Source organism: Capricornis sumatraensis, chromosome 20 (assembly GCF_032405125.1).
Source record: "Capricornis sumatraensis isolate serow.1 chromosome 20, serow.2, whole genome shotgun sequence".
Classification (NCBI taxonomy): domain Eukaryota; kingdom Metazoa; phylum Chordata; class Mammalia; order Artiodactyla; family Bovidae; genus Capricornis; species Capricornis sumatraensis.
Window position 1 is genome coordinate 54,307,890 of NC_091088.1, and position 20,457 is coordinate 54,328,346.

General features: G+C 52.1%; 4 protein-coding genes and 1 pseudogene across 4 annotated transcripts; 2 read left to right on the plus strand and 3 right to left on the minus strand.

The window, feature by feature from the left end:
• Positions 1-386: 386 nt before the first annotated feature.
• On the minus strand, positions 387-1,830 carry LOC138096439 (interferon lambda-3-like). Its single transcript, XM_068992639.1, has 5 exons — positions 1,645-1,830; positions 1,296-1,373; positions 762-905; positions 573-656; positions 387-485 (listed from the first exon to the last, which is right to left on the minus strand). The coding sequence occupies exons 1-5, from the start codon at positions 1,828-1,830 to the stop codon at positions 387-389; spliced, it is 591 nt and encodes a 196-aa protein (XP_068848740.1).
• Positions 1,831-5,095: 3,265 nt separating this feature from the next.
• On the minus strand, positions 5,096-6,832 carry LOC138096801 (interferon lambda-4-like). The gene is made up of 6 exons (XM_068993065.1): positions 6,805-6,832; positions 6,399-6,478; positions 5,893-5,964; positions 5,664-5,807; positions 5,356-5,430; positions 5,096-5,245 (listed from the first exon to the last, which is right to left on the minus strand). Exons 1-6 carry the CDS (start codon positions 6,830-6,832, stop codon positions 5,096-5,098), a joined length of 549 nt encoding a protein of 182 aa, XP_068849166.1.
• A 1,074-nt stretch (positions 6,833-7,906) lies between these two features.
• LOC138096577 (large ribosomal subunit protein eL33 pseudogene) lies at positions 7,907-8,310 on the minus strand (annotated as a pseudogene).
• Positions 8,311-13,829: 5,519 nt separating this feature from the next.
• On the plus strand, positions 13,830-15,589 carry LOC138096802 (interferon lambda-4-like). The gene is made up of 6 exons (XM_068993066.1): positions 13,830-13,857; positions 14,122-14,297; positions 14,721-14,792; positions 14,878-15,021; positions 15,255-15,329; positions 15,491-15,589. Exons 1-6 carry the CDS (start codon positions 13,830-13,832, stop codon positions 15,587-15,589), a joined length of 594 nt encoding a protein of 197 aa, XP_068849167.1.
• A 3,320-nt stretch (positions 15,590-18,909) lies between these two features.
• Positions 18,910-20,232, plus strand: LOC138097183 (interferon lambda-3-like). Its single transcript, XM_068993447.1, has 5 exons — positions 18,910-19,095; positions 19,367-19,444; positions 19,714-19,857; positions 19,963-20,046; positions 20,134-20,232. Exons 1-5 carry the CDS (start codon positions 18,910-18,912, stop codon positions 20,230-20,232), a joined length of 591 nt encoding a protein of 196 aa, XP_068849548.1.
• The last annotated feature ends 225 nt before the right edge of the window (positions 20,233-20,457 follow it).

Below are 20,457 nucleotides of genomic sequence, written 5' to 3' on the forward strand. Positions count from 1 at the left end.
TACCTCAGGAGCTGCTCCCACAGGCTTAGCTGCTCCATGGCACGTGAAATCCTCCCAAACCAGGAACTGAGCCACACTCCCTGCACTAGCAGGCAGATTCTTTTCCACTGTGCCACCAGGCCAGTCCCTGTTCTTTCATATTCTCTTCAGTTCTCTCTTCCCATTCCCCCTGCCACATATGCAGTCACGTATTCAGACACATATAAACAAGGTCAATGTCATGAACAAATAGTTTATTTTCACACATTGTATAAAAAGTACAAGAATAAATATAATTTAGGGGCTTCATAAAAATATAGGAATCTAGAACCAATAATTCAGTGGAGGTAGTTGGTGCATAAAAAATATCTAAAAAGGTGGGACAGGTTGCAGGCGGGTCTCCAGGGTCAGACACACTGGTCTCCACTGGCAACACATTTCAGGTCCCGGGTGAGGAGGCGGAAGAGGTTGAACATCACAGAGGCTTCGAGGCAGTCCTGGGACTCCTGAGGGAAGAGGGGGACGGCTCAGTATCTCCCACGCCTGGGATCCCAGCTGCCCCGGACATCAGTTTGCCTTCTCTGCTCACTCACCTTCTTTTGGGCCTCCTGGAGCCGGTGCAGCCAGTGGTGGAGGCGGCCCCGGGGCCTGGGGCCTGCTGTGGGCTGAGCTGGGACCTGGGGGCAGAGGAGAGAGGGGTGAGGCTGTGAGGCGGAGCCGGGGACCGAGGGGGACGCAGAGGCGGTCAGAGCCCAGACGCGGCCCGGGGCCCCAACACTCACACAGGCCTGGAGCTTGGAGTGGATGTGCTGCAGCGTGAGAAGGGGCTGCTCCAGGCTGTGGCCCAGGGACGAGTTAGCCATGGCCTCCAGGACCGTCAGCGTCAGGGCCAGCTCTGCCTCCAGAGCCACGGGGCGCTCCCACACCTGAGGAGGAGACAGAAGACACGTGAGAGCTGCACGTGAGAGAGACCAGGTGAGGGGGCAGGTGGGGGGGCAGGGAGGGGGCAGGTGAGGGGGGCAGGGAGGGGGCAGGTGAGGGGGGCAGGTGGGGGGGCAGGTGAGGGGGGCAGGGAGGGGGCAGGGGAGGGGGCAGGTGAGGGGGGCAGGTGGGGGGGCAGGGAGGGGGCAGGTGAGGGGGGCAGGGGAAGGGACAGAGGGAGGGGAAGCAGGGCAGGTGAGAGACACAGTCCACGAGGTTGGCTGAGGGGACGCGGTGGGAGAGGACTGGGGAGGGCAGGGAGAGAAGGAGGAGGTGAGGGGCACCTGTGCAGCCAGAGCAGCTGAGGGCAGGTGGGCCTGACTCTCCCAACTCACCTGCAGGTGCTTCAGGTCCCGGGTCCTGGGGAACAGGCGGCCGCTGCAGTCCCAGTCCTTCTGCAAGAGCGAGTCTTCCTAGAGAGCAAGGGCAAGGTCGGGTCACAGCGGGAGGGACGGAGGGGGGCCCCCAGGGAGACCGGAGGATGGCCAGCAACAGAGGCGGGGAGGTTCACTTCCCAAAGGATGGTAGAGGCTCATCCAGTGCAGGACAGGGGATCGCCCACTTCGGGGAGGGGGGAGGTCAGCCCCGTGGAGGGGGGCAGACCCGCCTGCAGCCCAGGTGGTCTAGGAGCCCACAGGAGGGGGCTGGGGGCTCACCCACTGCAGGAGGGGTGGGGAGACTCACAAAGGCATCCCTGGCCGTCTTGAAGGCCTGCAGCTCTTGAGGGGACAGAGACTTGAACTGGGCCATGTGGCAGCCCCTGGCAGGTGGGAGGGCCCTGGAGGCAGAGGGCACAGGAACTGCTCCTGTCCTGCTCAGCACCACAGTCATCAGCATCAGCACCAGCACCAGCGTGCAGCCCGGGGCCATGTCTGGTTAAGGAAGGATAGAAAGGTGAGGGGAGGGAGGGCGTCAGGGAGTGAGGGTGCAGGCTCTGGGGAGGTGAGGGTCCCAGACAATGATGCGCGGGCTCACCCAGCTTCATTCCTGCTCTCTGGTGTCTGTCAGAATTGGGGATCAAGTGTCCACTCGGAGGCTGTTGCCTGGGATCTCAGTCTTGTCTGGCGTCTCTGACTTCAGCCTCCTCTTCTGGATCTCGGCTCGTTGCTCCGTTCGTGTCTCTGAACTTCCAGCTCTGTCTGGTCTGAGGTGTAACTGCTGCCTGAGCTCCATGGTGCAGCTTTTAGCCTGTGCAGCTGGGCAATCCCAGCTGATGTAGGAAAAGTGAAAACACAGCTACAGGCTAACACTGGAAAGCCCAGAGCAGGGTGGAGCCAGTGAGCCAGGTGAGCAACTGAGCGAAAGAGAAACTGACATTGATTGGTGCTCACCTCCGAGGAAGTGAGTAATGGAGACAAAATCAGGACTGGAGTAGCTTCAGCCCCACAAGGGTGGGTCTCCTGCAGAGACCAGGCTGATTTAGGACTGGGTGGGGAGGGGACAGAGGGATTTTCTTTTTTGCAGATGCTCCAGTGTGGGGAATAGCAGGAAAAGGCACTTGTAAAAAGTGTTACCTTGAACAACATGGACCTTCCAAGAGGGAGGCTGTTCAGAGGATGAGAGAAGATCCAAGGGTGCTGTTGAGGGTGGGGAGAGGGAGTCAGAAAGGCAAAAACACTCTAGAACTGAGACCAGTTCCTCCCCACCTATGGATAGTGACAGAATGGGGGAGGGGTGGAGTCTGCACTAACCTGTTCTCTGATTTTCAGGCACAGAGGGACCCAGGAATAGGAGGATCTGCTATGAGATTGGGGTGTGACTAAGACTTCAGAGAAATCAGATGGGTTTGAGAAAAATGCCTTCATTCACTAAGTAATTATTTACTCTTCACTTTGGGTCAGATTCTTTTTAAGGTGCCAAGAAAACAGGATTGAAAAAAATGAAAGACATAAAATGATCCTTCACAGAGCCATTTACAAGAAAAAGGTACCAGAGAGTATGGGATGGGGGGATTAGGCATGTGGGATGTATTATGTTAGATAACATCAGATAATGGAAAATGAAAGAAATGAGCCAGGGTCGAGAGTAGAATGGAAAAGAAAGTTGCACTAATAAGGTAATGAAATGACACTTGAGGACAGCCCTAAAGGAAGTGAGGGAGGGAGCTCTGTGGAGATCTGAGAGGGAGCCTTCTAAGAAAAGGGAACAGTCAGTGCAAAAGGAAAAGAGAGAGAACCTCCTCCTTTTGTGATCCTGTCTATGTCTCTACTACAATGTGGTCTTGCTCGTGATAGCATCCAAAGACATCCATGCTTACCTACATTTCAAATACAGAAGATATTGAAGGGACTCGGAGAGGTTAAGAAAGTTGTTCAAGGTCACACAGCAAATAGCTAGTGAGGGCAGGATGTGAACTGAGTTTTGTCTGACAGCAGACGAGTAACTACTGCACTCAACAGCCCCAGTGTGGCTAGATCTGGACTTGGAGGGAATGCACTTCTCCAACAGAAAGTGTGGAGTCCTGGAGAGGGTGGACCACAGTCCTCATCTGGGAATATCTATGAGCGCCAATGCATAATCATGTTTCCAAAGCTACCGCAAGGATGTGCCTTGAGCACCTACAAGTGTTCTGGTCAGATTCTGTCAACTGCATGTACCTTCTATCAAGGGGAAAGGTCGGGGTCAGCGCTTGCTTTTAGGGCTTGCCTGGTGGCTCAGAGGGTAAAGGGTCTGCCTGCAATGCAGGAGACCTGGGTTTGATCCCTGGGTCAGGAAGATCCCCTGGAGAAGGCAATGGCACCCCACTCCAGCTCTCTTGCCTGGAAAATCCCATGGACAGAGGAGCCTGGTAGGCTGCAGTCCGTGGGGTCACTACTAGTCAGACACGACTGAGTGACTTCATTTTCACTTTTCACTTTCATGCGTTGGAGAAGGAAATGGCAACCCACTCCAGTGTTCTTGCCTGGGGAATCCCAGGGACGGGAGAGCCTGGTGGGCTGCCATCTGTGGGGTCGCACAGAGTCGGACACGACTGGAGTGACTTAGCAGGAGCAGCAACAGCAACAGCATATCAGGGGAAAAGATATCCCTACAACAATGAATCATGAAAACTGACTGTTCATCTGAAAATTCCTAAATACTGTTTCTCTTAGAAAGGAAGTTCACGGGAGTGGTTAGGAGCATTGGAGCTGGAGGACAATATTCTGGGTTCAAACCTGGTTCTGATCACTACCTATGTGACCCTGGGAAACAGTCTTTGCACTTGGGCTACAATGGTTGACCATCCACAGGTCAGTACAAGTGAAAGAAGTACAGTTTTTGTGCATTTATGTGTGTGGTGATTTAATGGAGACCAGTTATTAAGGCCATTCTGTGACTTCAGCTGGAAGCTTCAGAAACATTATCTCAATGTATATTACTCACTGTAATGGAAGTGTAATAATGTCATGGCATAGATGAAAAAACTGAGGCTCAAAGAGAAGCAACTGGTCCAGACACACAGCTATGAAATGTGTGTGGAACAGACACTTCTGTGCAGGGACAGAACCGAAACTCAAGTCATCTGATTTCCCTGTCTCAGCATTTTGTGATCAACAGCCCTCCTCACAATGATCACAGGAGAAACAACCAACAGAAATGCAAAAAAAATATTTAATAATTGGCAATAAATTGACAACAGAAGACAGAATAGCAAATACACAGAAACTTCATTAATACAAAACACACAAATTATGGAATTAAAAGAAAAAAAAACTGCTTCTCAGGACTTTTGGCCCCTTCACTATCCAGTCCCTCAGGGAATGAGGCCTCCCCAGGGGGGAGCTCCAAGAGTCCCAGATTCATGGACTCTCAAGGTGACCACTGAAGGTTCAAAGCTGGGATTGGAACCTCTCATGGGACAGGGGTTGCTTTAACTACACAAGTAGAAACCGGTCCATGGTCTGTGGTGGTGGTTAGCGACCAAGGCAGACACAGAGTCCAGTCTTTTCCTGGGAGGTTCTTAGGGCAACGCATCCCATTGGAATACCGCTGGTTCCCGGGGATTCTTCCTGGTCTTTGGGGAAAGGGTGCCTCAGGCACCAGCGCATACGGGCGGAGGCTGACAGACCCCCTGCTTCAATGAGACCACGGAGGAGGGCGGCGCCCGCAGCCAGGCGCTCTGAGCGCTCCGGGTCCAGACGCAGCGGCGGCGGCATCACAGACAAGGTCCCGCGCGCGCCACCAGCCGCAGGTCCCACGCGAGCAGGCGCACGAGGTGGAAGATGACGGTGGCTTCGTGGCACCGAGGCGAGTCCTGCAGCCCGGGAAGGAGGCAGCGCGGGGCTGAGTCAGGACTCTGCTTCCCCTGAGACAACCCCACTCCAGACCCTCAGGGCGCAAGCCCGGCCGCCGCCCCGTCTCCACCTCCCGCGGTCCTCCCTGCGGTCCAGCCCCGCTCGCGCCGGCTCCACTCACAGCTCGGCGAGTCTTGGGACGCCTCCCGGGCCGCCGCGGGGACCTGCTCCAGGAGCCTGGCCGGGCCAGCTCGAGCTGGAGCGGGGAAGGAGGTCAGCGAAGGCGGTGGAGACCCGAGCCTCCCGCCCCCTCCCCGCTGACTCGGGCCCTCTCCCTTCCGGCCGCAGAGCAAAGCAGGCAGGATGCGATTCGGGTCCGTGCCCGTTTCCGGGCTCAGTGGGACAGCTTCGCAGTGCGGGTCGTGGCCCTGAGACCAGGGGCGCCGAGCGAGCCGGGAGCGGCGCGGGGCCAGGCCGCCGAGCACTCACGCAGGCCGCCGCGTCCCGCCCCGCGGCCGCCAGCAGCTCCAGGGTCTGCCCGACGCCGGGGAAGAGCTCGGGGCTCGGCAGGCTGCTCAGCACGGCCCGGGCGTCGGCGAGGTCGCGGGCCACCCGGCGGAGCATCGCACAGGACTGCGGGGACCGGGCTGGAGTTAGACGGGGCGGCGCCCGAGCCGCCCCCCACCACACACACAACCCCGCCCGCCTCGGGCCTCACCGACGGCCCGGGAGGGTTCCTCTTCAGGCGGATCGAGCAGTTTTGGGGGCCCCAGCTCAGCGTCTCTTCTTCCTGCGGGACAAGAGCTGGGGTGACGCAGGGCCTCCTGGCCAGGACCCCTGGAGCACTGGGACGTCGAGGATTCCTGCACGTGGATCAGGACTGGTCGGGACGGTGGTGTTTTTCTTGTCCCGAACCAGGCTGCGCTCTGATAATTGTGCGGACCTGTAAAGCTCCCGCCTTCCGATGCGGAGCCGGCGCCTCGACGTGAGCTAAGTCCGCCTGGAGGGGGCGCCCCTCTGTGACCCTCACCAAGGCCGTATGTGAGCCGACCACGGGACACCCGGGAAGACGTCAGAGTCACAGTTGTGGACCCTGAAATCAGTGGTGTGCCTGCTGGACGCTAGAACATGAGCGCCCCTCGGGCCAAAGACTGGTGTCTCTGAGCCTGGAGGGCCCGGGGCCGGAGGGTCCGTGGGGGACCAGGGTCTCTGAGCATCACTCACATAGTGGTCCCTCCGTGCCTTGACAGCCAGCAGCGCCCGGGGGTCCAAGGAGCGATAATGTGAGAGGAGGCAGTGCCGGGCTCACCAAAACCCACAGCCCGACGGCTGCTGCGGCTGCACCATTCCGCCCCATCTCTGCTCCTGCTGGAGGCGACAGATGTCAGGGAGCCCAAAGAGAAGGCCCTGAGTCCAAGCCCCTGCCTCTGGTTAGACTGGCACAAGGATTGCCACTCACTGTGTGGACGCTGATCACATCCAGGGGAAAAAGACAAGGAGGGTCCTGACACCCCTCCTCCCCTCAGCCTCTCTCCCCTCACTCCTCACCTGCACTGTGGCTTGGGTGCCTGGCACTGCAGCAGCGCCTGTCTTCCACTGGCCTCTGGGTGGTGTCCAGAGTGGTGCCCACCTAGGTCGGCGGTGCCTGCACCCTCCATGGTGGCTTTTAAGTGTTTCAAGTGGGACCAGTGAGCAACCGGGCTTCCCCGGTGCAGGGTAAGCTTTCCCAACGTCAGTGCTGGCCAGTGGCCAGCATGTGTGGACTTTACCCATCTTGGGCCAGTGCCAGTGATGACTCTGCCTGACCCTTGCTCCTGAGCCAATTGCTACTGTTTGCATTCTGGACTCTGTATTTTCTGTGTGTTGATCTTTCTTTTGCTCTCTAGTGATGAACTGAAAACACACCATTGCCTTCAATTGGACGCGGCAAGCTTGGCAGAGGTACCAATGCAAGTGCCTGCCCTCCAGGAGCTCACACTAGGGTTTCTAATACCTGCTCTTCCATCACACTCTTCTGCCATTACATCCTGTCGGCTCTCACTGTCTTTTTCTTCCTCTTTCCTTGCACAAATATCCCTCCCTTCTGTTTTGCGGCCTTTTTCCTCATCTGGGTCTTAGAAAAATTCTGTCTTCCCTAGAGTATTATTTCGTGTGTGTGCATGTTAAGTTGCTTCAATCATGTCTGACTGTGTTTCCATGGACTGTAGTCCGCCTGGTTCCTCTGTCCATGGGATTCTTCATTCAGGAAGTGCTCAGTATGTATCAGCTATAATTATTGTTAACAATGGTTGAGAAAAACATGTCTGCAATTCCAATTTTCAATAGCAAATGAACAATAGTTTTATAATTAGTAAATGAATACATATCATTTAATAACACTCTATTAAATGATATGTATTCCTTTACCAATTACCAACTAACAGGCTAAGTTGCTCCACAGTATGTAGGATCTTCCCAGGCCAGGAATTGAACCCATGTCTCCTGCATTGGGAGACAGATTCTTTACCACTGAACCATCAGGTAAGCCCCGCATGTTTAGTTTTTTAAGAAACGACCAACCCTGTTTTCCAGAGGGGCTGTACCATTTTGCATTTACACCAGCAATGAGTGATCAGTTTCCTGTATCCTCACTAGCATTTGATGTTATCACTATTTTTTTAGGCATTCTGATAGCCATATAATGGTATCTCATTGTGGTTTTATTATTTTATTTTTTTTTTTACAGATCCACACTTTTATTTATTTTCAAGAAGTTTAAATTCTCGAAGGGTACAGCATCACACGAATTCTGTGTCCAATGGCCTTAGCAGGAAGGTTGCTTCGGAATTTGGCACAAACCATGCCACTGTTTCCATGAGCTCGAGTGATCTCTCCCCAGATTACTCTGGTTTTGTTAGGTTTTCCACCAGGAGTTACTGTGTTGTTCTTTGCTTTGTACACATAAGCACATCTCTTGCCTAAATAGAATTCAGTTTCATCTCGAGCATATACACCTTCAATTTTCAGGAGAGCAGTGTGTTCCCTTTGGTTCCATAGACCCCGTTTATAGCCAGCAAAAATTGCCTTGGACCACAGCCTTCCAGACATATTTGTCGTTTTAGAAGTCCCGTTCCCAGCAGGCCTTCACAGGGTCCAAGATGGCTGAAAGAGCCTCATTGTGGTTTTAATTTGCATCTCTCTAATGACATGAGTTTGAGTGAACTCCAAGAGTTGGTGATAGACAGGGAGGCCTGGCGTGCTGCAATTCATGGGGTTGCAAAGAGTCGGACATGACTGAGCGACTGAACTGAACTGAACTGAATGGCTAATAATGTCCAACATCTTTTCATATACTTATTTCCCAACTTTCACTCTTTTAGTGAAATGTCTCTTAATGTCTTTTGCCCATTTCCCAAATGGATTGTTTAATTTTTCTGCTGTTGAGTTTTGAGAGTTCTTTATCTATTCAAGATACTAGTCCTTCATCAGATGGGGGGTTTGCAGTTATTTTCTCCCAGTCTTTAGCTCCTCTCTCTTCTTTTTTCATTAATTATTTTTGGTTGTGCTGGTCTTCATTGCTTCACGAGGGCTCTCTCTGGTTGCATGCTCTGGCTTCTCATTGCGGTGGCTTGTTGTGGAGCACAGGCCCTAGGCACACGGGCTTTAGGAAGTGCAGCACTTGGGCTCAGTAGTTGTGGCTCACTGGGTCTAGAGCATGGGCTCAGGGGTTGTGGAGCACAGGCTTACTTGCTCCCAGGCATGTGGGATCTTCCCAGATCCAGGATCGAACCCATGTCCCCTGGATTGGCAGGTGGATTCTTATCCACTGTACCACGAGAGAAGTCCTGTCTTTTTAACATGGTCTTTCACAGAGCAAATTTTTGATCAAGTTCAGTTGATCAATTTTCCTTTTATGGATTAATCCCTTTGTCCACCTCTAGACCGTGAAGATGGTCCTCCTAAATTTTTCTAACTTCTATAGCTTTATGTTTTACATTTAAGTCAGTGCTCCATATTGAGTTAATTTTTATTTTCATGTGAGTTTTAGATCAACGTTCATTGTTTGGCCTATGGATGTCCAATTACTCCAGCATTGTTTTTTTAGTTAATTAATTTACTTATTCTTAGCTGGGTCTGGTCTTCATTACTTCACGGACTTTCTCTAGTTGCAGCAAGTGAGATCTCTTCATTTCAGTGCATGGGCTTCTTATAGTGGTGGGTTCTCTTGCTGCGGAGCAGAGGCTCTAGGGTGCTTCAGTGGGGGCTTCAATAGTTGCAGTTTCTGGGCTCCAGAGCACAGGCTCAAAAATTGTGCACAGGCTTAGTTGGCTTGGGTCATGTGGAATCTTCCCAGACCAGGGATTGAACCAGGTGTCTCCTGTATCGGCAGGCAGGTTCTTCACCACTAAGCCACTAAGGAAGCCCAGCACTGTTTTTGAAAGGGCTCTTTTCCCCAGTGAATTGCTTTTGCATGTATGAGTATTTCTAAACACAGGGAGTGTCACAACGTGTGCATTGTTCTGAACAATTTCCTTTTTTGACTCTATGTCTTGAAGATTTTTCCATGTCAGGACACATAGATCTACTTCATTCTGGTTAAAGCCCAGCTTAACCTGGGGTTCATGAGCCACCCTACAGTAGGATTCAGGGAAGGGTGAACTTGCATGGGAGGAAGGTACATCTTCTTCACTAACCTCTAACTGAAATTTAGCATTTCTTTCCCTTATGAATATAAGCAACAAGCTACAATAATATTAGCAGAAGTTGTGACTTTGTCATCAAAGAAGGCACAGATATTTCATAGCATTTTACAGATATGGCACACGTCTCACAATATCATTTACTCCTATCAGTACCTCAAAGTATAGTAGTTGTTAAACCTGTTGCTCTATCTTGTACTTAGATCATTAGGCATATGTATCACTTATTGCAAAGTTACTCTAATGTTTTGGTAACTGTGTTTCAATATAATCAGTTTTCTTAATAGTCCTGTGTATTTAATTTTATGTCTTTAAACATGTATCTGGGGGGAAAAAAAAACCATTTCTGAATCAATAAGCGATTACAGCAAGGTGGCAGGATATAAGGTTAATACACGAAAGCCTATTGCTTTCAATGAACAATTTGAATTTGAAATTAAAGATACCATTTACATTCAGCATCCCTCAAAATTTAATACTTCAGTATTAATACAAATCTAACAAAATATAAACAAAATCTGTATGAGAAACACTATAAAACTCTGATGAGAGAAAAAAATAGAACCCTTCTATGAATATGGATAAGAAGATTCGATATTGTCAAGACGTCAGTTCTTCCTAACTTAATCTATAGAGTCAATGCAATCCAAAATTCCAGCAAGTTAATTTGTGGATATTGACAAAGTGAAAGTTAAACAGAAATTCAAAAGACCCAGAGTAGCTTTCACAGTATTAAAGGAGAAGAATAACATTGGAGAACTGACACTGTCATGTTAAGACTTAAACTATAAAGCTACAATAATCAAGACTCTGTTATTAGTGAAAAGATAAATAAATCAATGTAACAGAAGAGAGTGCCCAGGAATAGACCCACACAAATGCAGTCGATTGATTTTTGAGAAAGGACCAAAGGCAGTTCAGTAAAGGAAGGATAATCTTCCCACAAATGGTATTGAAACAACTGGATAGGGAATTCCCGGGTGGCCCAGTGGTTTAGACTCCGAGCTTCCACTACAGGGGGCGAAGTTTCAGTCCCTGGTCCGGGAACTAAATCCTGCATGCCTTAGGGTGTGGCCAAAAATAAATATAAATAAATAAACCTAGATGCAGACTTTGCACATTTTCACAAAAATTAACTTAAAATATATCATAGACCTAATGTAAAGTGCAGAACTATAAAACTCCTGTAATGGAGTATAGGAGAAAATCTAGGGAACCGTGGTGATGATTTTTTGTATACGCTGAAAGCACAAGACATGGAAGAAGAAAAATTGGTGAATTAGAAAAATGTAAAATATCAGATGACAGACACCATTAAAAGAATGAAAAAGTCGCTCCCTTTCTCTCCCCTAGTCTTAAGAAGCATGATTTTAACAAGACTGGAAAGAATATCAATGTCCACCAATAGGAGTTTGGGATTGGGTATTCAATAATCCCATTAGATTGGAAGGCTTACTAGTGGTACATGCGAATTGTCTTCCATCTGCCCCTCCAAGTTCATTCTTCCCACTTCTCTAGCCTCCTCTGGGCCCCAGAAGCTGGCCTTTGGCTTCTGCTGAGTGCAGTCAATGGGGAGCCTAGTAATAGGGCCTGAGAGAGGGAAAGTAGAATACAGTCAGTGTATTTACTTCCCTTTGCTCCACCTGTGTGTATGACTCTCTTCCTCCCAGGTCAGGTAACTCCTCCCTCCCCTATCCGCTTTCTTCAGGCTTAGAGATGACAGACCCACGCCGGCTGGGCCCCAAGACCTTGAACTACTCCTCCTCTGCTCCCTTTACCATCCAATCCCTTGGTAAACACTCCTGGTATTAAACCACTTCAAATTATCCTAAATTGATTAGGGCATCTTTCCTGCAGGGGACCTCACTGATATAGTAGAATTAAAGATGTGGGGGAATGAAAATGAGAGATAATGGTAAGACACGAAAAGCAGGCTACCAAACTGTATACAGACAAGCTCCAATTTGGCAGAAATTGTTCATAGAGGAAAAAAGAAAAAAAAAAAGGAGGATTAGCAACTAACTGCTAAAAAGATTACCTCCAGAAAGTGAGATTAAAGACTTTTTTAACTCTCCAAGTTGTATGTTTCTTTAATTGGCTGAATCTTTATAACGAACGTGTTACTTCGATAATCAGAAAACACACACACAAATCAATATATGTAACATTTCTACACATTGGAAAAACTGTTCCAGAGCTGGGGTGAGGTGAGGTGAGACAGGGTGAGGTGGGTGGTGAATTTACAGATTTTTTTTTTCTCCCTTATGCATGTCTCTATTTTTGAGGCATTATCCAATGGCCCTGCATTACTAATTTTATCAGGAAAAGCAGTAGGTTTTATTATTTATTTAATATTTTTATTTATTTATTTGGCTGCACCAGGGTCTTAGCTGTGGCATGTGAGACCTAGTTCCCTGACCAGGGATCGAACCCAGGCCCCCTGAATTGGGAGCCCAGAGTATTCGTCACTGGACCACCAGGGAAGTCCCTTTTATTTATTTTTATTTTGGCTCTGTTGGGTTTTTGTTGCAGGCCTTCTTCAGTTGCAGCGAGTGAGGGCTACTCTCTAGTTACGACGTGCAGGCTTCTCATTGCAATAGTTTCTTTCATTGCAGAGCAAGGGCCCTGGAGCACTGGCTCAGCAGTTGCGGCGTATGGGCTCTGTTGTCCCTCAGCACGCGGAATCTTCCCAGACCAGGGATGGAACCCAAGTCCCCTGCATTGGCAGGCAATCCTTTACCACTGAGCCACCAGGGAAGTCCAGTAGATTTTATTTTCAAACCAAAACAGAGACTGACTGAGACACACAGAGACACTTGAATGTTTGTGATGTTGACTAAAAAATAGGCACAGCCTAAAAGTTGAGTTACATTTTATTTGGTGGAAATTTTCAGGACTTAAGTCCAGGAGGCAGCATCTCAAGTGGTCCTGGGAGAACTACTCAGAGGAGGTGGGTGGGGGAGGGAGTCAGATTACATTGAAATTTGCATCAAGGGGTAGGTAGTCTGAACGTCAGAAGTATTTTTGTGAATTAAAGAAAATCAGATACCACAAGTTAAGGAATTTAGCGCTTTTCCTTGTGTGCAAAGGTGGAAGAGTCTGGACTCACTGAAATCATTCCTTGCATATGCATCTCGGCTATCTAGGGCCAGTATCCTGAGTTCCCCAGCGTTCACTGTAGGGAGTGGTTACAGCTTGATGGCTGCCGGATGTTGTTCTTCTTCCTGGGCTCAGAAATTCACCTTTGGAGGGCCGGAGTCACTGATGGCTGTAACACTCTTGTCTATTGATATGGCAGGAAATACTCCATTTCTCAGTGAGAAAAAGGAATAAGAAACAAATGAAGTTACTGAGAGAGACAAACACAGGACCAAAGAGGTGGGGACAAAAGGGGAGGCGAATAGAGAGGGAAGAGAGAGAAACAGAATGAAGTGAGCACAGAAGAGGAAAGAGAGGAGGCACTCAATCAGATATGGGGTGGGCATAGTTATGGCTTAGAGATCAAGCTTGGAAGCTGGTTTGAGGATAGGCTCAAATTCTGCCTCTGCCGATTGTGAGCTGCGTATCTTGGAGAAGTTCCTTCCTCTTACTGTGCCACGGTTTTCCCATCTGCAAATTGGAGGTATGATAGAACAACTCTTGCAGTGTCATTTTTGGAACACTGAGTGAGATGAGTACATAGCAATACCTTGGAACAGGGCCTTGTAACTGTGTAAGAGCTAATCGGCATTATAGAAAAGAGATAACAACACCCAGGGTGATGAAAGGGAAAGGATACAGAAAGGGACCGGACGTATTGGCAGTCAGCTGGGGTGGCATCATAGCTGGCATTGCCCCACTGTGGGTTAAAGTCCTCACATCCCTGCCTACAACCCTCTGGGCCGATCAATGGCCAGAACTGACGTTGGGAAAGCTTACCCTGCACCGGGGAAGCCCGGTTGCTCACTGGTCCCACTTGAAACACTTAAAAGCCACCATGGAGGGTGCAGGCACCGCCGACCTAGGTGGGCACCACTCTGGACACCACTCAGAGGCCAGTGGAAGACAGGCCCTGCTGCAGTGCCAAGCACCCAAGCCACAGTGCAGGTGAGGAGTGAGGGGAGAGAGGCTGAGGGGAGGAGGGCTGTCAGGACCCTCCTTGTCTCTTCCCCTGGGTGTGATCAGCGTCCACACAGTGAGTGGCAATCCTTGTGCCAGTCTAACCAGAGGCAGGGGCTTGGACTCAGGGCCTTCTCTTTAGGCTCCCTGACATCTGTTGCCTCCAGCAGGAGCAGAGATGGGGCAGAGTGGCGCAGCCGCAGTGGTCGTGGGATTGTGGGTCTTGGTGACTGTGGGTGTAGCTGCCGACCCCAACGTGACTGAGCCTCAGCGCTGCCTCCTCTCACACTATCGCTCCTTGGACCCCCGGGCGCTGCTGGCTGTCAAGGCGCTGAGGGACCACTATGTGAGTGATACTCAGAGGCCCCCGCCCCTCCGCCCCTGGCACCGCCGGGCTCAGATATGCCAGTCTTTGTCCCAAGGGGCCCTGGCGAACTGGAGTCTAGTAGGTGCATGGCGCATCTCAGAGTAGAGAACTGTGAACCCCGACCCCTTCCCTGAGGCTCTGGTGGTCGGTCATACAAGACCTTGAGGTACATCAGAGATGGGACGCCCCCTCCAGGCGGACTCGGCTCGACGTCGAGGCTTAGGCTCCGCACACACAGCGCGCGTGCATTTCAGCTCACTCAACAGAGCGCAGCCTGGTTCGGGACAAGAAAAACACCACCGTCCCGACCAGTCCTGATCCACGTCCAGGAATCCTCGACGTCCCAGTGCTCCAGGGGTCCTGGCCAGGAGGCCCTGCGTCACCCCAGCTCTTGTCCCGCAGGAAGAAGAGACGCTGAGCTGGGGCCCCCAAAACTGCTCGATCCGCCTGAAGAGGAACCCTCCCCGGCCGTCGGTGAGGCCCGAGGCGGGCGGGGTTGTGTGTGTGGTGGGGGGCGGCTCGGGCGCCGCCCCGTCTAACTCCAGCCCGGTCCCCGCAGTCCTGTGCGATGCTCCGCCGGGTGGCCCGCGACCTCGCCGACGCCCGGGCCGTGCTGAGCAGCCTGCCGAGCCCCGAGCTCTTCCCCGGCGTCGGGCAGACCCTGGAGCTGCTGGCGGCCGCGGGGCGGGACGCGGCGGCCTGCGTGAGTGCTCGGCGGCCTGGCCCCGCGCCGCTCCCGGCTCGCTCGGCGCCCCTGGTCTCAGGGCCACGACCCGCACTGCGAAGCTGTCCCACTGAGCCCGGAAACGGGCACGGACCCGAATCGCATCCTGCCTGCTTTGCTCTGCGGCCGGAAGGGAGAGGGCCCGAGTCAGCGGGGAGGGGGCGGGAGGCTCGGGTCTCCACCGCCTTCGCTGACCTCCTTCCCCGCTCCAGCTCGAGCTGGCCCGGCCAGGCTCCTGGAGCAGGTCCCCGCGGCGGCCCGGGAGGCGTCCCAAGACTCGCCGAGCTGTGAGTGGAGCCGGCGCGAGCGGGGCTGGACCGCAGGGAGGACCGCGGGAGGTGGAGACGGGGCGGCGGCCGGGCTTGCGCCCTGAGGGTCTGGAGTGGGGTTGTCTCACGGGAAGCAGAGTCCTGACTCAGCCCCGCGCTGCCTCCTTCCCGGGCTGCAGGACTCGCCTCGGTGCCACGAAGCCACCGTCATCTTCCACCTCCTGCGCCTGCTCGCGTGGGACCTGCGGCTGGTGGCGCGCGCGGAACCTTGTCTGTGATGCCGCCGCCGCTGCGTCTGGACCCGGAGCGCTCAGAGCGCCTGGCTGCGGGCGCCGCCCTCCTCCGTGGTCTCACTGAAGCAGGGGGTCTGTCAGCCTCCGCCTGTATGCGCTGGTGCCTGAGGCACCCTTTCCCCAAAGACCAGGAAGAGTCCCCGGGAACCAGCGGTATTCCGGCGGGATGCGTTGCCCTAAGAACCTCCCAGGAAAAGACTGGAGTCCGTGTCTGCCTTGGTCGCTAACCACCACCACAGACCATGGACCGGTTTCTACTTCTGTAGTTACAGGAACCCCTGTCCCATGAGAGGTTCCAATCCCAGCTTTGAACCTTCAGTGGTCACCTTGAGAGTCCATGAATCTGGGACTCTTGGAGCTCCCCCCTGGGGAGGCCTCATTCCCTGAGGGACTGGGTAGTGAAGGGGCCAAAAGTCCTGAGAAGCAGTTAGGTGTTTTTTTTTGTTTTGTTTTTTAATTCCGTAACTTGTGTGTTTTGTATTGATGAAGTTTCTGTGTATTTGCTATTCTGTCTTCTGTTGTCAATTTATTGCCAATGATTAAATATTTTTGCATTTTTATTGGTTGTTTCTCCTGTGAACCTTGTGAGGAGGGCTGTTGAGCACAGAATGCTGAGACGGAAATCAGGTGACTTGAGTTTCAGTTAGGTCCCTGCCACTTCAGAATCGTGTCTCTGAACAAATCCTCTTTGAGCTTCACTTTTCTCATCCATGCCATGGCATTATTGCACTTCTCTTGCAGGGAATAATATACATTGAAATAATGCTTCTGAAACTTCCAGCTGAAGTCATGGAATGGCAGTAATAATTGATCTCCATTAAGTCATCACACATATAAATGCAAAACAATTGGACTTTAAAAATTTGTCAAGGGACTTCCTGGGTAGTCCAGTGGTTAAGATGCTGGGCTTCCAGTGGCTGGGGCTTGAGATGGATCCCTGGTTGGAGAATTAAGATCCTATTTGCCCTGCTGTGAGGCAAAAAAAAAAAAAGTCTGAACCTGTGGATGGACAATCTTTATGGACAGCTACAAGGCCTGTTTCCCAAGGTCACACAACTAGTGATGGTCAGAGCCTGGTTTGAACCCCAGAGTCTTTAACTCCAGCTCCCAGCTCCTACCTGGTATCTCAGAGAGTAAAGAATCTGCCTGCAAGGAAGAAACCCAGATTCAATCCCTAGATCAGGAAGATTCCCTGGAGGAGGAAATGGCAACCCAGTCCAGTATTGTTGCCTGGAGAATCCCATGGACAGAGGAGCCAGGCGAGCTAGAGTTCAAGAGTTCAGAAAGAGTTGGAGGTGACTGCACTAACACTTTCTCTTTCTTCCCAAGCTCTTAACCACTGCCCTGAACTCCCTTGGTAAGAGAAGCACTGTGATGCTTAAGAATTTTGAGGTATTTTGTCAATTTTCAGGATTCCTTTTAGCCATGTCTCCTCCCGTGATATAAGGTCCCTGCAATTGGCAGAACTGACGAGAACACTGGTAGGTGCCTTGGGCATATCCCTGCTGTTGCTTTGGAAACATTATTATCCATTAGTGTTCAAAGATATTCCCAGCTGAAGACTTTGGTCCACCCTCTCCCTGGAATTACGAATGAAGCAAAGAGGGGGTAGAGAAACAGTCAAAAGGACTCCACACCTTCTATTGGAAAAATCCAGCTCCCTCCAAGTCCAGGAGATCTAACCACACTGGGGCTGCTGAGTGCAGTGGCTATTTTCTGGTTTCAGACAAAATTCAGTTCATATCCTGCCCTCACTGGTTATTTGCTGTGTGACCATGAATAACTTTCTTAACCTCTCTGGGTCCCCCACCCCCACCCCGTCTTCTGTATTTGAAATGTAGATTAAAGCATGGATGACTTGGTGCTATCGTGAGTATTCAAGACCACACTGCAGCAGAGAAATAGACAGGCTCACAATAAGAGGAGGTTCTCTCTCTTTTCCTTTTGCACTGACTGTTTCCTTTTCTTAGAAGGCTCCCTCTCAGGTCTCCACAGAGCTGCCTCCCTCACTTCCTTTAGGTCTGCCCTCAAGTGTCATTTCATTGCCTTATTTAATGCAAACTTTCTCTTCCACTCTGCTCTCAACCCTGGTTCATTTCTTTCATTTTCATTATCTGATGTTATCTAACATAGTACATTCCACATGCCTAATCCCCCCATCCCATACTCTCTGGTACCTTTTTCTTGTAAAAAAAAGAAAAAGAAAGAAAGAAAGAAAGCTTCATGAAGGATTGTTTTATGCCTTTTATTTTTTTAATGATCTCTTCCTTGTGCCTTAAAAAGGGTCTGACCCAAAGTGAGGGAGGGGGTGAGTAATTACTTAGTGAATAAATGAAGTCGTTTTTCTCAAACCCAGATGATTTCCCAGAAGTCCTGGTCGCACCCCGATTTCATAGTAGATCGTCCTATTCCTGTGCCTGACAATCGGAGAACAGGTTAGTGCAGGCTCCACCCCTCCCCTATTCTGTCACTATCAGTACCAGGTGGGGAGGGGCTGGTCTCCTCTCTTAGTTACAGAGTGTTTCTGCCTTTCTGACCCCCTCTCCCCACCCTCAACAGCACCCCTGGATCTTCTCCCATCCTCTGACCAGCCTCCCTCTTGGAAGGTCCAGGTTGTTCATGGTAACACCTCCTATAGGTGCCTTTTCCTTCCTTTTCCTGCACTGGGGCAGCTGCAAAAGAGAAAATCCCTCTGACCCTCCCCACCCAGTCCTAAATCAGCCTGCTCCCTCCAGAAGAACCCCCAACCCCTTGTGGGGCTGAAGCTGTCCCCATCCTGATTTTGTCTTCATTACTCACTCATTACTTCATTACTCATTCGAGGCGAGCATGAATTGATGTCATTTTATCTTTCAGTGGGCTCACCTGGCTCACTGGCTCCACCCTGCTCTGGGCTTTCCCAGCCCGGGCCTCCCCTGGTGGCCACTGTCAGCCTTTACCTGTGTTTTCACTTTTCCTACATCAGCTGGGATTGCCCAGCTGCACAGGCTAAAAGCTGCACCATGGAGCTCAGACAGCAGTTACACCTCAGACCAGACAGAGCTGGAAGTTCAGAGACACGAACGGAGCAACGAGCCGAGATCCAGAAGAGGAGGCTGAAGTCAGAGACGCCAGACAAGACTGAGATCCCAGGCAACAGCCTCCGAGTGGACACTTGATCCCCAATTCTGACAGACACCAGAGAGCAGGAATGAAGCTGGGTGAGTCCGCGCATCATTCTCTGGGACCCTCACCTCCCCAGAGCCTGCACCCTCACTCCCTGACGCCCTCCCTCCCCTCACCTTTCTATCCTTCCTTAACCAGACATGGCCCCGGGCTGCACGCTGGTGCTGGTGCTGATGCTGATGACTGCGGCGCTGAGCAGGACAGGAGCAGTTCCTGTGTCCTCTGCCTCCAGGGCCCTCCCACCTGCCAGGGGCTGCCACATGGCCCAGTTCAAGTCTCTGTCCCCTCAAGAGCTGCAGGCCTTCAAGACGGCCAGGGATGCCTTTGTGAGTCTCCCCACCCCTCCTGCAGTGGGTGAGCCCCCAGCCCCCTCCTGTGGGCTCCTAGACCACCTGGGCTGCAGGCAGGTCTGCCCCCCTCCACGGGGCTGACCTCCCCCCTCCCCGAAGTGGGCGATCCCCTGTCCTGAACTGGATGAGCCTCTACCATCCTTTGGGAAGTGAACCTCCCCGCCTCTGTTGCTGGCCATCCTCCGGTCTCCCTGGGGGCCCCCCTCCGTCCCTCCCGCTGTGACCCGACCTTGCCCTTGCTCTCTAGGAAGACTCGCTCTTGCAGAAGGACTGGGACTGCAGCGGCCGCCTGTTCCCCAGGACCCGGGACCTGAAGCACCTGCAGGTGAGTTGGGAGAGTCAGGCCCACCTGCCCTCAGCTGCTCTGGCTGCACAGGTGCCCCTCACCTCCTCCTTCTCTCCCTGCCCTCCCCAGTCCTCTCCCACCGCGTCCCCTCAGCCAACCTCGTGGACTGTGTCTCTCACCTGCCCTGCTTCCCCTCCCTCTGTCCCTTCCCCTGCCCCCCTCACCTGCCCCCTCCCTGCCCCCCCACCTGCCCCCTCACCTGGTCTCTCTCACGTGCAGCTCTCACGTGTCTTCTGTCTCCTCCTCAGGTGTGGGAGCGCCCCGTGGCTCTGGAGGCAGAGCTGGCCCTGACGCTGACGGTCCTGGAGGCCATGGCTAACTCGTCCCTGGGCCACAGCCTGGAGCAGCCCCTTCTCACGCTGCAGCACATCCACTCCAAGCTCCAGGCCTGTGTGAGTGCTGGGGCCCCGGGCCGGGTCTGGGCTCTGACCGCCTGGGCGTCCCCCTCGGTCCCCGGCTCCGCCTCACAGCCTCACCCCTCTCTCCTCTGCCCCCAGGTCCCAGCTCAGCCCACAGCAGGCCCCAGGCCCCGGGGCCGCCTCCACCACTGGCTGCAGCGGCTCCAGGAGGCCCAAAAGAAGGTGAGTGAGCGGAGAAGGCAAACTGATGTCCGGGGCAGCTGGGATCCCAGGCGTGGGAGATACTGAGCCGTCCCCCTCTTCCCTCAGGAGTCCCAGGACTGCCTCGAAGCCTCTGTGATGTTCAACCTCTTCCGCCTCCTCACCCGGGACCTGAAATGTGTTGCCAGTGGAGACCAGTGTGTCTGACCCTGGAGACCCGCCTGCAACCTATCCTACCTTTTTAGTTATTTTTAATGCATCAAAACCAGTTTTTTTTTTAATTGCCTCCAAATAATTATTTATTTATGGATGACATTTCTCAAACTCAGACCCAGTATGTTTATTTTTCTACTTTTTATAAAAAAATGTATAAATAAACAATGAGAAAATGATACTTCCTCTGGTGTCGGTCTCTGTATTTGTGTACGTGAA

What these genes read in the sequence shown, in the direction of transcription:
- LOC138096439 (XM_068992639.1), bottom strand. Translation starts at nt 1,830, where the DNA reads ATGGCCCCGGGCTGCACGCTGGTGCTGGTGCTGATGCTGATGACTGTG. An exon ending in AGACGGCCAGGGATGCCTTT is followed by an intron (nt 1,374 to 1,644) that starts GTGAGTCTCCCC and finishes CTTGCTCTCTAG; the next exon opens with GAAGACTCGCTCTTGCAGAA. An exon ending in TCCAGGAGGCCCAAAAGAAG is followed by an intron (nt 486 to 572) that starts GTGAGTGAGCAG and finishes CTCTTCCCTCAG; the next exon opens with GAGTCCCAGGACTGCCTCGA.
- LOC138096801 (XM_068993065.1), bottom strand. Translation starts at nt 6,832, where the DNA reads ATGGAGGGTGCAGGCACCGCCGACCTAG. An exon ending in AGGCACGGAGGGACCACTAT is followed by an intron (nt 5,965 to 6,398) that starts GTGAGTGATGCT and finishes CTTGTCCCGCAG; the next exon opens with GAAGAAGAGACGCTGAGCTG. An exon ending in GGCGGGACGCGGCGGCCTGC is followed by an intron (nt 5,431 to 5,663) that starts GTGAGTGCTCGG and finishes TCCCCGCTCCAG; the next exon opens with CTCGAGCTGGCCCGGCCAGG.
- LOC138096802 (XM_068993066.1), top strand. Translation starts at nt 13,830, where the DNA reads ATGGAGGGTGCAGGCACCGCCGACCTAG. An exon ending in TGCAGGCACCGCCGACCTAG is followed by an intron (nt 13,858 to 14,121) that starts GTGGGCACCACT and finishes TGCCTCCAGCAG; the next exon opens with GAGCAGAGATGGGGCAGAGT. An exon ending in GTCCCAAGACTCGCCGAGCT is followed by an intron (nt 15,330 to 15,490) that starts GTGAGTGGAGCC and finishes CCCGGGCTGCAG; the next exon opens with GACTCGCCTCGGTGCCACGA.
- LOC138097183 (XM_068993447.1), top strand. Translation starts at nt 18,910, where the DNA reads ATGGCCCCGGGCTGCACGCTGGTGCTGGTGCTGATGCTGATGACTGCG. An exon ending in AGACGGCCAGGGATGCCTTT is followed by an intron (nt 19,096 to 19,366) that starts GTGAGTCTCCCC and finishes CTTGCTCTCTAG; the next exon opens with GAAGACTCGCTCTTGCAGAA. An exon ending in TCCAGGAGGCCCAAAAGAAG is followed by an intron (nt 20,047 to 20,133) that starts GTGAGTGAGCGG and finishes CTCTTCCCTCAG; the next exon opens with GAGTCCCAGGACTGCCTCGA.